Source organism: Mytilus edulis, chromosome 13 (assembly GCF_963676685.1).
Source record: "Mytilus edulis chromosome 13, xbMytEdul2.2, whole genome shotgun sequence".
Classification (NCBI taxonomy): Eukaryota; Metazoa; Mollusca; class Bivalvia; order Mytilida; family Mytilidae; genus Mytilus; species Mytilus edulis.
In genome coordinates this window covers 36,919,575-36,936,059 of record NC_092356.1, presented here as the reverse complement: position 1 = coordinate 36,936,059, position 16,485 = coordinate 36,919,575, and the positions used below count along the sequence as shown (strand labels likewise).

Sequence of the window (16,485 nt, the reverse complement as noted above, 5' to 3'; positions counted from 1 at the left end):
AATGAAAAATTAACTGAAGTAAACTATTGGCTTTATATCTGAATCTTATATTTGAAATTGACAAAGATGTAGATTTCAAATCAGGGCCTATAAAAAAAAACGTAAAGAATTCAGATTTTCATTTGCCAACTTTTCATTTCTTATTTATGACTTACACTCTGTTCCATCATATAAAATTTACATATCCAAATAAAATCATTTAAGATTACGTACTTCATTAACGGCCGAAACCATCGTTCAGTGTCTCCACTCTCGGGAGACATATATGCGCGTTCTTAGGTCTCACGACACAAGAATAGTTGTCGAATCCGATTTATTGATGGTTGATATATTCTATAATCTAATTCGTTTTACTGCCTTTGGATTCGCAATTGGTTTACACATTCGGAACATCGGTAACTTATTATTACCTTCATCTTTCTTGTTACTGTAGGTATTGCCATCCTTAGACATAAGTCCTTTTTTAACAGCATTATTTTAACCCTAGCGATTTTTCAATACATACACATTCTTGTTGACTGGCTCCCTTAGGAATAGGAAACTGTCAGCAGATATAGAACTGATTACATTCAGTACATTTACCAAGTATGTGTCAGCATTTATGGTAATCTGAAAATATATCAATTTGCATACTAATAATTGAGCTTTAACCATTCAAGTTTAAAACACACTGCTATACTCAAAGAAAAAGCATTATAGTTTTTAACGTTTTTTAATAGTGATAACGCCGATATTGAGGAGAGCTGAAATACATGTTTGAACATTTACAAAAGTACCATTGAGTTTGAAATGAATGGTAAATATAAACATGTACTACGAAGTTGACCTGAGAGTAACGTCTGTTTAAATAAGTACGTTTTTGTCTTGGTTTTTGTTGTTCCGGGGTGTTTCGTCTTTGATTAGGTTTTATACCTTTTTTTTAATAGATTCTTTTATCTTACTATATGATTTAGATCATTAATATAGTTCAAGATCTTTTGAATAAACCCGTCATATCAATCCATATATGTGCTGAATGTTCCATTTCGGATATAACTTACGTTCTGGTAAATTTCATTCAATATCTCATCATCCATAATGTCATCTTGGTATCCAATCTTCTTTTGAATAAAATCAGCCTATGTAAGAAAAATCAATGTGTTAAATGTATAAATAAGATCACAGTGAAACTTAAATTCCGTTTCTGATTTGTGTAATTTTCACTATTTCATTGAATGCAAAATTCAAATGCATAGAACCTGCATAAGTGACCAAACTTAAGTTTATGATTTGTTTATGGTATATGTTAGCAAAATTGTAAAATGAATATTTTCTCTTTTTCAAGGATCAACTTCTTTTTTTAAATAAAAAAACAATCGTTGCAATAAAAATAGATGGTGCTTTACTTTAGGCGGACTGTATATTAACCGAATGCAAATAACGCTATTTGTATATTCGTGTTGTTAGTCCGAAGCGCTTTTTTTTTAGTTTATACTCCACCAGTAAAACACGAACCCAAAATTTGAAAGCCAATGATGTATAAGTACTTCGATACACGAGGCGGTATTTGGCAGAAAGGGACATACAAATAAGGTAAAAATCCCTCGAATGTCAATTTGCTTGAGTGAGTTCTAACCTAAATTTCTAAAACATTTCTTGATTTATCAATATGATCAATGGAAAATTTATTTACAAAAATATATGTGTTAAAGTATATGTTCAGAACGCAGGACATAATTTCCTCCAGGCGATCCATTACTAGACTTTGCAAATACTGATCTATACATCAATTCATATAAAAGAACTGTGTCATTCTAGGAACTCAAAAACAGTTTGATAAAAAGCAAGGTTTTTTGAGAAACACAAAATTATTACATTATTCATTTTGAAAAATCATGGTCAACATTTTTCAAAATACATATATATATATGCTAATATTTACCTTGATATTATGCCAGTCATGTATCCTTCTTCAAGGAAAATTTATCATTCATCCAAATAATTTCAAAACCAAAGAAAAAGATATAGTACACTCATAATTATTATTGATGGTAAAATTTCTAACAATAAACATCATTCACTAAAATCTGACCTTTTCTCGAGCAACAATACGTGTAGCATCATCCATCCAATCAGCATGTTCTAATAGTTCATGAAAAGACTCGAGGAGGTTACCAATCAATTGTAAGGTCTGAAATGTATCAAATTTTGTGTACAAAATAAACATAAGATGTGGTTTTCTTCTTTGTTGGGAATGCTTTTTGCTTTACAAAAAAAAATTAACTCTCCATAAAGATCTCAACTTAACTTTTTATATCTATATATTTTTCTCTCTATTAACTGATCAAATGACTAAATATTCTTGTTGTCTTTCGATAAACAGCCATAAACATCTATAACAGAAAAATATAACAGAAAATATAACAGACAAATATAACCTAAAAGTAAAAGTGGACTCTTTCGAAATACAAAATAAATACTTGTATGACTATTTACTCTAAAGAAGCTTACATCATTTTTAGCTGATTCATGAAATGATACTTTGACAAATAGTCTACCAGTTGCCAGACCGAAATTAGTATTCACATATGATGTACAGTCTCTCCATCGAGCGCGTGGTGATGAGGTTCCATAAAGGATCTGTTGGTGAGGGAAAAAAAAGATATATTTTTTTTCAAAAATTAATTGTAAAAGCTGTAGATGATTATAAACATTTGATACGAAATTGTCTATAAAACCTAAAATTGATTGCATTTGTACCATATTTTATTATTCTTCCGGCATATAATGTTTTTGTTACAAGTCAACACAATCAATGCGGATTTCAGAGTTCCAAGGACGACTAATGACTCCTGATATTTCTGACGTTGCTGCCTTTGTTGTGGCTTTAAACTAGTCGAAAACATTTGTTACCTTTGTAGACGAACTTTGTGTCATACAATCAAATATGATTATATAGATCGTACTTTGACCTATAATGTTTAACTTTTATAAATTGTGACTTGGATGGAGAGTTGTCTCATTGGCACTCATATCACATCTTATTATATCTATATACACAAAAATGTTCTTTGAATATTACGAAGAACCTTGAATATTTTGCTTTTCACAAAGGAGAAAACTATTATGTTTGCTTTTCTCTAAATTTGTTTGTAAATGGGAATAGAAAGCTGTGTCTGAATAATCACTTCTCACTTTTCCTCCTGAGCGAATGATACTTAAGTTTTATTTGAAGCGTAAGTGGTAGCTAATTCACCTATAGACATTTACTAACCTGATTATAATTTTGAATGAGATCTTTAAAACGCTGTGATAGATTGTTAGCTCTGTTCTGCATTATTCTCCATATCATAAAATTCGCTATTGTCCTTTAAAATAGATAAAATAAAGTCATTATAAACTTCTTCTATGTAGTTCATGTTGTATTGAAACAGAAATGCAACTTGTAATTTGAAATATATTACATAATTGACTAATCATTTTCTTTTTGCTATACTGATCTATACTGTTTGTACATATTCGTTGACGAGAATATAGTTGAATTCAAGGAGATGAGCACAAGGAATCAGTTTGTCCCGACATTGTTATAAAAACACGATGTGAAATAAAAAAATAAGGTTTATTCATACTAATTTTCAATGACATATCATCTCTCTTTCGACTTAAATTTGGCATGCTATAGTTGTAATCACGACGGGCGCCACAGTTGGAGCAGAACCTGCTTATCGGAGCACCTGAGATCCCCACCAGAATTTGCGCTTTGCGTAGTCTTTAGTTTTCTATGTTGTGTATTGTGTACTATTATTTGTCTGTTTCCCTTTTTAATTTTGGGCCATGGTGTTGTCAGTTTAATTTCGATCTATGAGTTTGACTGTGCCACTGGTATCGTTCGCCCCTCTTTTCTATGTCATTTGGTTTCTGAAGGAGAGCTGTTTCAATGGCTATCAAACAACAACAAATTGAAGTTTTTAACGACCTTGACTGGCTAATTTAATTTTTACCGTGTGGTAACTTATATAATTTGAATGACAAATAAAAGTAAATAAAAGTAAAAAGTAGTAAAAAAACTCATAAGTGAATCATAAATAATAAATAAATAAATGGATGATTAATTTAATTAATAAATAAATTGATGATGAATTTAATTAATAAATAAATTGATGATTAATTTAATCAATAAATAAATTGATAAATAAATATAAATAAAATAAAATAAAAATGAAAATATGTATAGTTAACCAAAAATAATAGAAACGCAGCCACGAAGAGTAGGAACAGGAGGAAAGCTAGGACAGGCAAACAGCAGTGAACGACAACAACGTACACCAGCAGCCAAGTAAAGAGGAGATAATTTTGAAATGCCAAATTGTGTATGTGAATTTAGTTGCCAGATATTTGGTCTAAAACGGAGTAAAATGCCTAAATTTGTGTATGTGAGTTTTGCAAAAATAATTAGAAAATGTTTTGTATTATATACAACAAAAGTAAAAAAAAAATTGAAAATGAATAAAAACCCAAAGGGTGTATGTATAATGTTGACTGCTAGCCTACCGTAGTTGCAGGACTTTATAGTGCTATTACACTGGAACGCTACCCGCAGGAATGCAACGCCCCGTGCTAATTAAAACTGAGCTAGCGCAAACCATATCTTGCCAAATACCATTGTTTAAGTCTTAGATTTGACTTATGGCTTTCATACATCATCTTCTTTTTTTATATACTATAATTAATGAATGTTAAAAAAACATAAAAAAAGATGTATTTAATCAATAACTAAGAGTTTGCTGCATATTTAAAGATCAAAGACATCTCCATTCATACACGTATGGTATTATTATATATCAAGTACAAAAGTCTCTGCAGAAAATCATGGTATCTAAAGTTTTTAAAATTTGTATTTAAAGTTTTCAGATCACTTCCTGTGACAGAAAATAAGTCGCTTAAATCACAGTTTTAGCTGACTTACCTATTATCATATTTACTAAGTGTGTTAAATAGACGTTCAAAGTAAAGAGGTGCTCGTACAATTATCGGTTCATCAATAGGTATATCTATTTGTACCATCTCCGAGCCTAATGCTCCTTGTACGTAGTCGATCCAGTTGAATGGCAGCTTTTCAAATAAATTTAAAATTATTTAATACATATAATTACAGTTACTGATTTCCAAACATATAGGTTTATAATTGAAAAGAGAATGCGTTCTATATGGGCCGTGCATTTTATGGAATGGGCTAGCACAGGGGCGTTGATGTGTATAATTCACGAGCTTTGACATTTGCGAGTCATATAATTACTTAAGAGATATTCACTACATATAGGACATCCCTTAAGCCCTAACAATATATCTTCTAATGCATTTACCATATTGAATCAAAATTCAGTATGCATTTAAATGACAGCAAGCATATAAATATACCTCGAAGATATAGCGTAATGATTTGTTCAAAATCATTAATTGAATAATTTAATTATCTATCAATTATTACAGTAGCGGCTTTTAACATTTGCATACAAAGTAGAATTGATTCAATTTTTTAACTGAAATTGGTGTAGTTTTTGTTTAAAATTGAAAACAAACTCATTGTATTCTATTGCAAAGATGAAGTTTTCCTTTTTTAATTTTTGACAGGGTTGTATAATCTGTATTTCCTCAAACTTGTTACAAATAAAATTATGTTTATATGATGGGCAGATTCAGCAAAACATTAGAAAACAGTTTAAACATTGCTTAAAAACATATATCAAACACGGGTCATTTTTTCAAAAAAAAAGTATCATCTCAATTAACAATAATTGTGTTATGATAACTTACGTTTGCAGTTGTAAAGTTTTTAGGCAGGTCATGAAGAGGCATTTTGTTGTATAATGCCTCATTATCCCGACGATCTTCTTCTGGTACAGTTATCTATATAAAAAAATCAACCTGATCTCTTATCATGTTTAAGTTTAGACACATTTAAATAATCATTATAAAGGCATTCAAAAGTCCAGATAAGATTTTTTAGGGAAAATAAAGACAATGGGTAGTAATTTCGTACGAAAGAAATCTCCTTTAAAATATGAAAGATAATATAAAGAAAGTGTTACAGAGAAGACGAACAAGGTTGGTGTTATAATAATCTCATCAAAGATACAATGCTAATATTTTTGTACGCCAAATGCAGAGGACACATCAGTGGAGCCCATTTGTGATCAAATAACCTCAAAGGTCCTTTTGTATCTATTGCATCTCTTACGCCCAAAACATATGTGCAGACTCTCTTAAAAACCTGCATTATTATTGAATTTTGTCTTGTATAGGCACTTATGATTGTTGAAATTTCTATGTAAAAAGTAAAATAACATAAGTATCGAACTCCCAGGAAAACTCGGAAAGTTCCTAATCAAATGGCAAAATCAAAAGCTCAAGCACATCAAACGAATGGATGACAATTGTCAAATATCTGACTTGAAACATGGATTTTATTATGTAGAAAATATTGGATTAAACTTAATTTTATAGCTTAAACAAATACTAGTAATATAGTACTAAAATTGGCCTCCTATCTTAAGGTCTCATTTCTATATTTAAATGAAATAGAGGCACGTTCTTGTATATTGTTAAAATGCGGCAAAATTACACATTGCATGATATAACATTATCGGTGCCAAATTTTAATCAACCGATGCGTATTATGACAAAAAAATGGTTCTTCCGTGATTATCGAAACTAAAATGTTGGAAAGGTCAAAACTTGGTGCAAACGATAGAGGGCTTATAAATTCAAAATACACAAGCGTAAAGTCAAACTTCGACATGTAATCAGAGGTAAACGTAAGGGAGAAAAGTCTGTAAATCAAAATGATAAAGAACTCTTATCCGAAAAAAATTAAATTAAACAAATGAGGTTTTTTATAATATTATTAAAAATGGGCCATGTTAATCATTACTGCAGCACCTTTCTCTGACATGCTAGGTAATTGGGGTGGTTTTTTTTTTGCTGTTATTCTGTGGTTTACATGTTAAAACATACTATTATGTTGATTATTTGTGTATTCCTCCCCTTCCTGAATGTTCATTTATTTGTACTGAATTCCTGCCACGTAATTTTGTCATTTAAGCGGTATTTTAACATTTACATATAATCGGGAGTTTTGGCTAGCCATAAACCAAGGTTCAACACATCATTTTTTCTTAAAATGTCCTGTACCAAGTCAAGAATATGTCAATTTTTATCAAATAGTCCATTTCTATGTATGTTGGCGTTTGTTTGTTCAGTGTTTCTGTTGTTCCACTGTTTTCCTCATATAGTTGACGGGATTTCCTCGGTTTTGGTTTGCGACTCGGATTTGTTTCAGTTAAATCAATGTATGGCTATTAAACAGCGGCATACTATAATTGTCTTTATTTTTGCACCTGTCCAATGTCAGAAACTAAATAAATCGTCGTCTTTATCAACATAGTGTAGATGAGTTTTTTTCAGTTTTTTCCATGGCATTGTCAATTAATTTTCGTCATACGAGTTTGAATGTCCCTTTAGTATCTCCGCCTCTGTTTTGATCTTTATGTGTGTCTGTTGAATCGTTACTTGTGTTCACAAAAGGGAAACAAAGAGATGATGATATAACTAGAGGCTCTAAAGAGCCTGTGTCGCTCACCTTGGTCTATGTGAATATTAAAGGAAGCAGATGGATTCATGACAAAATTGTGTTTTGGTGATGGTGATGTGTATATACATCTTACTTTACTGAACATTCTAAGTGCTGCTTAAAATTATCTCTATCTATTAGTTTCAGTGGAAAATGTTAGTAAACATTTACAAATTCAATGAAAATTGTTAAAAATTGACTATAAAGAACAATAACTCCTAAGGGGGTCAATTGACCATTTCAGTCATGTTGACTTATTTGTAAATCTTACTTTGCTGAACATTATTGCTGTTTATAGTTTATCTCTATCTATAATAATATTCAAGATAATAACCAAAAAGAGCAAAATTTCCTTAAAATTACTAATTCAGGGCCAGCAACCCAACAACGGGTTGTCCGATTCATCTGAAAATTTCAGGGCAGATAGATCTTGAACTAATAAACAATTTTACCCCATGTCAGATTTGCTCTAAATGCTTTGGGTTTTGAGTTATAGGCCAAAGACTGCATTTTACCCCTATGTTCTATTTTTAGCCATGGCGGCCATCTTGGATGGTTGGCCGGGTCACCGGACACATTTTTTAAACTAGATACCCCAATGATGATTGTGGCCAAGTATGGTTTAATTTGGCCCAGTAGTTTCAGAGGAGAAGATTTTTGTAAAAGTTAACGACGACGACGGACGACGACGACGGACGACGGACGACGACGGACGCCGGACGCCAAGTGATGAGAAAAGCTCACTTGGCCTTTTAGGCCAGGTGAGCTAAAAAGCAAAGATCGAAAGATAGACAAAATAATCGAGAAACGTCAAGAGATAAACAATTTGACTTACGAAATTTGGTATACGTAGGTGATTTGGATGAGTACTTGTTCTTGTTAAACAAAGATAACCAGTCATGTGCAGAAGAGGAGCGGAAGATTCCTAAGGCATATGAAAACTCATAAGTCGAACTTACAATGCCATTTCAAAAAAAGAAAAGTGGGATTTCACGCATGTGTCATACAATGAGTTAATAGATCATGTTTCACACGTGGCATCTGTCGTGATATAAAGTTTGAACGATAGTCTTAATTTGATGATTATGTGCTAATGTCTTTATTTGTTTTTGAATTGTTGAACAACCGTCTCACAAACATTTGGTTTATCTTCCTTTATTCAACTAATAGTACCGAGACCTAGGTGTAAAGATGTGAGAAGATGTGGTATGGGTGCCAATGAGACAACTCTCCATCCAAGTCACATTTTGTAAAAGAAATCCTTACTTTAGCCAGATCTATTTCTAGGTCCACCACTCTTTCCATATCGTTAGCAGCAACATCGGGATCAGCTCCAAGTTGTATGGCTATAGATTTTCCCAGAGTTTCGTATGCCATTATCATAGTATCGTTTCTTTCTTTCAAATAATATTTCCTCCCAGGCATACCAAAATCTGCTTGGTCAATCTAAAAAAAAACATGATCATAAATTTACTAACTTTAACTTATCAATCAATTTCATACTTGATATGCGATGATACAAACAAAAATAGTTGCAAATACAAATGAACGATTTTTCGATTTGTGCCTAAAATGAGCCAACAAAAATCATATTTTGACCGGTTTTCATGTTATGGAAATTTATTACTATTTTATCCAAGTTATTAGATTTTATATTATTTGGTCCCAACCCCTCTCAGATGGGTAAAAATACTGGACAGCAGTAGACGAGATTGTTTGAAACATGACAGGTCAACGGTAAAGAAAAAGTCGAATTAGTATTCTCAATTATCTGGAATGTCCTATTATTGTCTGAACGCGGTCGTTTTAGTTCGTAACAGATTCCTACTGGTCGGGAAGGGTCCGAATAGTTCGGCACAGCACCCCGACAGTTATGTGCATCCCGTAACATTCGGGGAAACTCAACCGATTTTGTCTAGTCGGATTACAGTCGTGCCTATGTCGTGGCAGATTCTGCTTATCGGATCGAATCCCTAACAATGTTCTGTGTATTCGGGACGGTGTCCTGTGGAACGGGAATGATCTGGAGAAATTTTTCATTGCTGTTTTTCTTCCGATTAAGTCCAGATTGCATCCAGATCTTGTCGATTGCGAACCGTTTTTGCCGAAACCGTTCCGAAACAGTCCCGTTATTAATTCTAGATTCGTCAATGATACCCACGTCAGAGTCCCGACAATTACAGAATATAATACGACTGAGACCAGACAAAGCCGTTTGCAATGCGATAGAGCGGACCGTGATAGGATTACGTTCCGACAGTACCTGATCATCCCGAGTATGCCGACAGTTTTCGAACGGATAACTTCCGTCAGTACGTGTCGGTTCACTGTCTTGTCACTATCTGATCTCTGTCGGATTACATTCGGTAGAATCGGGACGCAGTCGTGACAGACTCGGTCGAATTTTACCTGGCGAAAGATACAAATCGGATTAAGAAGCGGATTTAGAACGGGATTATCGGGATAAATTCGCTTGGAAACGGTTGAATATCGACGCTTCCTGAACAATATCTGATTGTTTTCGTGATTAAATTATTTTTTTTACAAATTTAATTAAAGTTTGAATTTCCATCCACGATTCATAGGATCTTGATCAGACTTTTAATAAATTTTAATCGGGAATGGTCCTGTCAAGGACGGCAGTAAAAATCGTGAATGTGTGACCCCAGCTTTAGTGAGTTTTTAATATGTGGTACTGTAAATTTACAATTTCAAAAAGTACGCATCAATTAATTCAGGACGGTTTGGTAATAACTTTATTCTAGCTGTGTAGTCAACAGCATACAACAGACACAAAAGCACTAGTTACTAAAATAACAAAACACATAATAACACATCTTTATCAAATTGTATTGCACTATATGCGTTATTCGATAACTAATGTCTTTTCATTGATACTGGGGGCCAAAATATTTGAAATTCAAAATTTAATACAAACTTTGATTAGATGGTAATTAGATATAAAAAGATATGGTATGAGTGCCATTGAAACAACTCTCCATCCAAATAACAATTTATAAAAGTAAACCATTATAGGTCAATGTACGGCCTTCGACACGGAGCCTTGGCTCACACCGAACAATAAGCTATAAAGGGCCCCAAAAATACTCGTGTAAAACCATTCAAACGGGAAACCCAACGGTCTAAGGACCATAAGTAAAACCATAACAAGAAAATATGTGTTGCAATCCATCTCGTTTTAATGATAATGTTTTAACACTTTGCATCAAGTGAAAACAAATAAATATATTGAAAACAAATAGCTTAATTCCACCCCTTTTTAACGTGTTCTGTCCCAAGTAAGTAAGGGGTGTGAGCCAAGGCTCCGTGTTGAAGGCCGTACCTTGACCTATAATGGTTTACTTTTATAAATTATTATTTGGATGGAGAGGTGTCTCAATGACACTCATACCATATCTTCCTTTATCTATGTTCGTACTTTTCTCTTTACCATTGCTGTTTTAGTTTTGCACGAAATAAGTTGAATTCAAAATCTTCATTATATTCTGCTTTACAAATACAATGAAGCTTTTTCTACTGGCCATAAATAAATTCATCAAAGATACCAGGATTGAAATTTTGTATTTGCGCCAGACGGTCGCTTCGTCTACAAGAGACTCTTTAGCGACGCTCTGATTAAAGAATTACAAAGGCCAAATAAAGTACGAAGTTAAAGAGCATTGAGGACCAAAAATTCCTTAAAGTTTTGCAGAATACAGCTAAGGTAAATAAAGGCAACAGTAGTATACCGCTGTTCGAAAGTCATGTATCGATTGAGAGAAAACAAATCCCGGTTACAAACTAAAATTGAGATATACACATCAACTATAAGAGGTAATCTATTTATTAGTTAGAAAAGCCTAAGTATTTCAATAAGTTTTGTAAACGAACAGATAATTTATAATTATGACCATACCAATGAAATTCATGTCAACACGACTTCTGGGATGGTGATACTCTCGGCAAAACGACTAATGATAATGAATTAATATTCATTTGATATCAGACTTACAAAAAGAATTCTTGTTGAGGAGTTTTTACTGTCTGTGTATGCATACATATCCATTAAAATTCTATTGTTGTATTTCAACAGGCCAAGCAAAAGGTTGGTAAGGTTGAAATTATCCGGATTCCATTTAACACCATGGAAAGTACCAATCATCGGCCATCCTCCAAGTTCAGCCATTAAATCTTTTAGAACTGCTGCACCGTGTTGTTCTATCAATTCTAAAACAAAGAAATTGTATTTATCAACATGGGTGGATCCAGAATTTGATGTGAAAGGAAAAATCTATATCAAATTGTTCTTTTTTTTATATAAATAAGGCCGTTAGTTTTCTCGTTTGAATTGTTTTCCATTGTCATTTCGGTGACTTTTATAGCTGACTATGCGGTATGGGCTTTGCTTATTGTTGAAGGCCATACGGTGACATATAATTGTTAAGTTGTTAAATGTGTCATGTTGGTCTCTTGTGGAGAGATGTCTCATTGGCAATCATACCACATCTTCTTTTTTACATTTATATCAAAATCGAACCAACCCCGGGCCCAACCCATATATCTATTAGTAAATACTTTGCGTGCCTAATTTAAGAGACATTGTTCTCTTAAACTGGCCGAGGAGGTTCTCAAAACCTAGCAATTTTTGTTGAAGTTTTGATCAACAGCACATATACGAAAACGCTGTATATCTGTATATAATGCTGTCGTTCTGTTTGCATGGTAATTGATATAAATGTAATTTTTCCACCAAACAGTATGAAAAAAATACTGGTACACAGGTATTTTGCTTTGGTAACAGCTTCTCACCTTGATTCACACAATACTGGTACAGGCATGATGCTTTAGTAACGGCTACTCACCTAGATTCATGCAAGACTTGTAAAGGTCTTTTGCTTTAGTAACGGCTTCGGGTTCATTGTCAGGACTGTCTTCTTCCAAAAGATCTGTAAAAATGAAACAAAGTTTTAATATATATCAAATTTTATACATTACTTATGGTACATACAAATAATACATTACAAGTCGACCAACTGAATATATCGTTATATAAGATATGCAGATACTAAAGTCAAGTGAGACCAATGTGAAGTGTTTTCAAAAGTTATTATGAACCTAGTTAACGAATTATTCAAATGAATAAGAGGGAAAAGTTGAGTAAGCGACAGCCATCCACTAGCACACTTACAAAAAGTGTACCTATATAACAATTAATATAATTTTTAACAACATGTCAAGCTATTTTATTAGTTTACCCTCGGGTCAGTCTAGAAACAAGAATGTTTCCATAGCACACGGATGCTCCACTCGCACTTTCATTTTCTATGTTCATTTGACCGTGAAATTGGAGTAAAAACTCTAATTTGGCATTAAAATTAGAAAGATCATATCATAGTGAACATGCATACTAAGTTTCAAGTTGATTGGACTCTAACTTCATCAAAAACTACCTTGACCAAAAACGTTAACCTGAAGCGGGACAGACAGACGGACGAACGGACGGACGGACGGACGCACAGCCCAGAAAACATAATGCCCCTCTACTATCGTAGGTGCGGCATAAAACCATAAGGTACATAGACAGAACCTACCCTACCAACCGTGCGTGACCCTCTACGGAAGTCATAGTGATAGTCGTTTAAAACCCCAGTAGTAGCAGAAACTATCACAAACTTGCTAAAAATACTAAATTCCCCGAATTTCATAAATATTTCCCTTTGAAAATGCATATATACTGTTTTTTTGTCCCAAATTAATCAATGGTATTTTTGTCGTAGTCGTTGTAAAAATATATTATAATCAAAGAAAGTGCTATATGAAAGAAAAGTTATTTCATTCAGTTTAGCTATCATTTTTTCAATATAATAATTACGACTGCAGACAAGTGCCTGCTAATTGGTGATACTTAACTATGTTGTACCTACTCGTACGTGATTTATTGGTAGATATATTATACTTATACAATTATAAGACATATTATTCCATGATTTACACCTTCACAATAAATTGAATTACTAAAGTTAATTGATGGCAATCAAATCTCAGTTATCTACAGATTTCATCGTAAAACAAAATTAGTTTTTGTATATAAAAATAAATATTCATTAGAATGAGGCAGGATCCTGTCATTCAGTGGTTGTCGTTTGTTGCTGGTAATCACATTTGTTTTTCGTTTATTGTTTTGTACTTTAATCAGGTAGTTAGTTTTATCGTTTAAATTGTTTTACATCTGTTAATTTAAATAAAGATTCTCGTTTGAACTGTTTCACATTGCCATTTTGGGGTCGTTTGTAGTTTACTAGGCGGTATGGGTTTTACTCATTGTTGAAGACCGTACGATGAGTTTGACATATATCTTCTTTTTTATATATAGTCGTTAACTTGAATGTCAGTTTGTCTCTTTAGCAGAGTTGTCTCATTGGCGGTTCCTCATTGGCAATCAAGATGATGGAAGTTTTTGACTGGCTAGACAGTCCTCGCAAATTTATATCAGGTTGTATTTATACTGGTCCAATGGTTTACTTAAGGTTATTTATCGATTTTATGTTCGGTCAACATAAGTATACAAAATACAAAAAATGCTCGTTAATTCGTGGCCACGAGTTTCTAATTAAAACAACCTTTCATAAGAAACATATGAAAGAAACTAAATTTATAATAATTTCAGATTAACATTATTTGGCATGCATGAAATGCGAATCAAATTTAAATGAATATAAACGTTACTTTGGAATACGTACATGTAAATACTTAACTGGGTTAAGAGTATAATCAATTTATATTCTGGGAGTGAGGCATGAGAACTTTTTTACGTGTTGATTAATTATTTTGCTCTAATGCCACCCCTTGGTTGTTTTTTTTTTTGTGGCTTCACTGCGCAAAATATATTTTCACTTTTTTACATAATTATTTCTTGCATGATTTGTTGCAGAAAATTCGCTTTATAGTCAAGCAAGGTTATTTATTTCACCCCCCCCCCCCAAAAAAAAACAAAAAAAAACTCCACCCCTTCCATTTCCCCCAAAAAAGTCATTTTCTAAGTCAATGACAATACTTGCATTTAATCGTGATCTCTACTTCATCTCGGACAACCCCAAACATATCTATACTGGACCGGTCCTCCGATATAATGGTCTTCTTTATCCATGTCCCACATGTAAAGTCGTAAAAATTGTCACAGGGATCAACAGTCTCATCTAAAGCAGCAGTAACTCTAGCAGCTGAAAAATTAAACAAAATGTATTTGCAGAAGTAACCTACAAATGTATGTGTTTTGCTCTTTCTTCGGGTTGGCGTCTCTTTGACACATTCCCCATTTCCATTTCCATTCTCAATTTTAATTTATCTTTAGAGTGGTTATTTATACAGTGGATCATGGCTCACTGTCAAACACTAGATCCTATGTACCGCGAATAGAAGTAGGACTAGAATTAAACCGGTCAGCAATAACACATTGAAATGACAACAAAAACATGTTGTTACTTTTACTTCCGATGGGGAGACATAGTGTTACTTTTCTATCTATTTCTAATCTTCATGTTACATTTGTGTTCGATATCATTGTGTTGTTGGTTTTTTTCTAGTTTATCAAAACTTCAAAATATCTTTAAATTTGTACATAATCGTTTTTTACGGAAGCCGATAAGGGCCATTCAAAAAAAAATAATTATGTCGTAATTACGACATAGCATGTCGTAATTTCGACATAACATGTCGTTTAAACGACATCGCTATGTCGTAATTTCGACATAACATGTCGTTAAAACGACATCGCTATGTCGTAATTACGACATAACATGTCGTAATAACGACATCACTTTGTCGTTTTAACGACATAGCTATGTCGTAATAACGACATCGCTATGTATATAAAAGAATATGTATTATGATTGCCAAGAGACTAAATGACACAGAAACTAACAACTCTAGATCATCATAATGCCCCCAATAATTAGAAAAGCCCCACATAGTCAGCTATAAAAGAGGGACGAAAGATACCAGAGGGAGAGCCCCCGAAATGCTGGGTGGCAGACAGTGTTATTAATTAATTATTAGCTCCCTTGGTAAAACTCCAAATTTCATATTTAATGTATTTCATTGTTAAATAATTTACATGAAGCTTAATAAGTATATATTTGTTAATTGCATAGCTTTTGCTATTTGAATTAATTGGTTAAAGATATTATTCATATTGTAAAGTTTGATAATTGTATCGTCGCAAAATCTTTGGTTACCTTCTTTGGTTACCTTTTGTGAGAAACGTATATAATTTATAGATCCCATTTTAGGTTATTAAGATACCGTCCGTAGCAGGGGTGTCGAGCCCGTGAAAGTCTAGTAAATCTTCTAGTTGTTGGAAGAACTATGTGTGGAATTATTTAAGGACTTATATTCAGTCCCCCCAAGGCAAGCCATGCTTTCCACCTCCCTAAAAATAAGCACAAAAGACATGCCTTCTTGTCATAAGGATGAATTGAAGTATTGATTGCTCTTTTTCTACTTTAAAACGTTGGACACGATGTTCCTACAACCTCTAGGATTTAAAACAGAATCTTCGAAATTTCATCCGCAAAACAAAATAAAAATGTTAGAAAACACGAACCAATATTAAAGCAAATTCAACATATTATGTTTCAAATTATGTTTTTACAGCTCTTGATTATATACTAATTAATATCTAGTATATTTGAGGATTAGACAAAGCTATGTGAAAAAAAACGGATGTCCAACGTTACATTTATGAAAAACTGTTTTAACTCTTATGTATAGTGATCCTATTTCTTATTCTCTGATCTTCTTCATTCTTGGCAGGAACAACGACATGTGTCGGTTCTTTGTGGCGTTAAAGCCGTTATTTTGCCAAATTTCATTTGACT

At 33.0% G+C, this 16,485-nt stretch overlaps 1 protein-coding gene across 1 annotated transcript in view; it reads right to left on the bottom strand.

Moving 5' to 3' along the window:
- LOC139500705 (membrane metallo-endopeptidase-like 1) overlaps positions 1-16,485 on the bottom strand; it is a 32,914-nt gene that overhangs the window by 6,200 nt on the left and 10,229 nt on the right. Inside the window, exons 4-14 of the mRNA XM_071289532.1 lie at positions 14,668-14,829; positions 12,472-12,555; positions 11,622-11,836; positions 8,876-9,055; positions 5,794-5,886; positions 4,946-5,091; positions 3,254-3,347; positions 2,491-2,619; positions 2,072-2,170; positions 1,041-1,118; positions 506-609 (exon numbers count right to left, since the gene is read on the bottom strand). Of these exons, the coding sequence (XP_071145633.1) occupies positions 506-609; positions 1,041-1,118; positions 2,072-2,170; positions 2,491-2,619; positions 3,254-3,347; positions 4,946-5,091; positions 5,794-5,886; positions 8,876-9,055; positions 11,622-11,836; positions 12,472-12,555; positions 14,668-14,829 (1,384 nt within the window). The remainder of the gene's footprint in view (positions 1-505; positions 610-1,040; positions 1,119-2,071; positions 2,171-2,490; positions 2,620-3,253; positions 3,348-4,945; positions 5,092-5,793; positions 5,887-8,875; positions 9,056-11,621; positions 11,837-12,471; positions 12,556-14,667; positions 14,830-16,485) is intronic.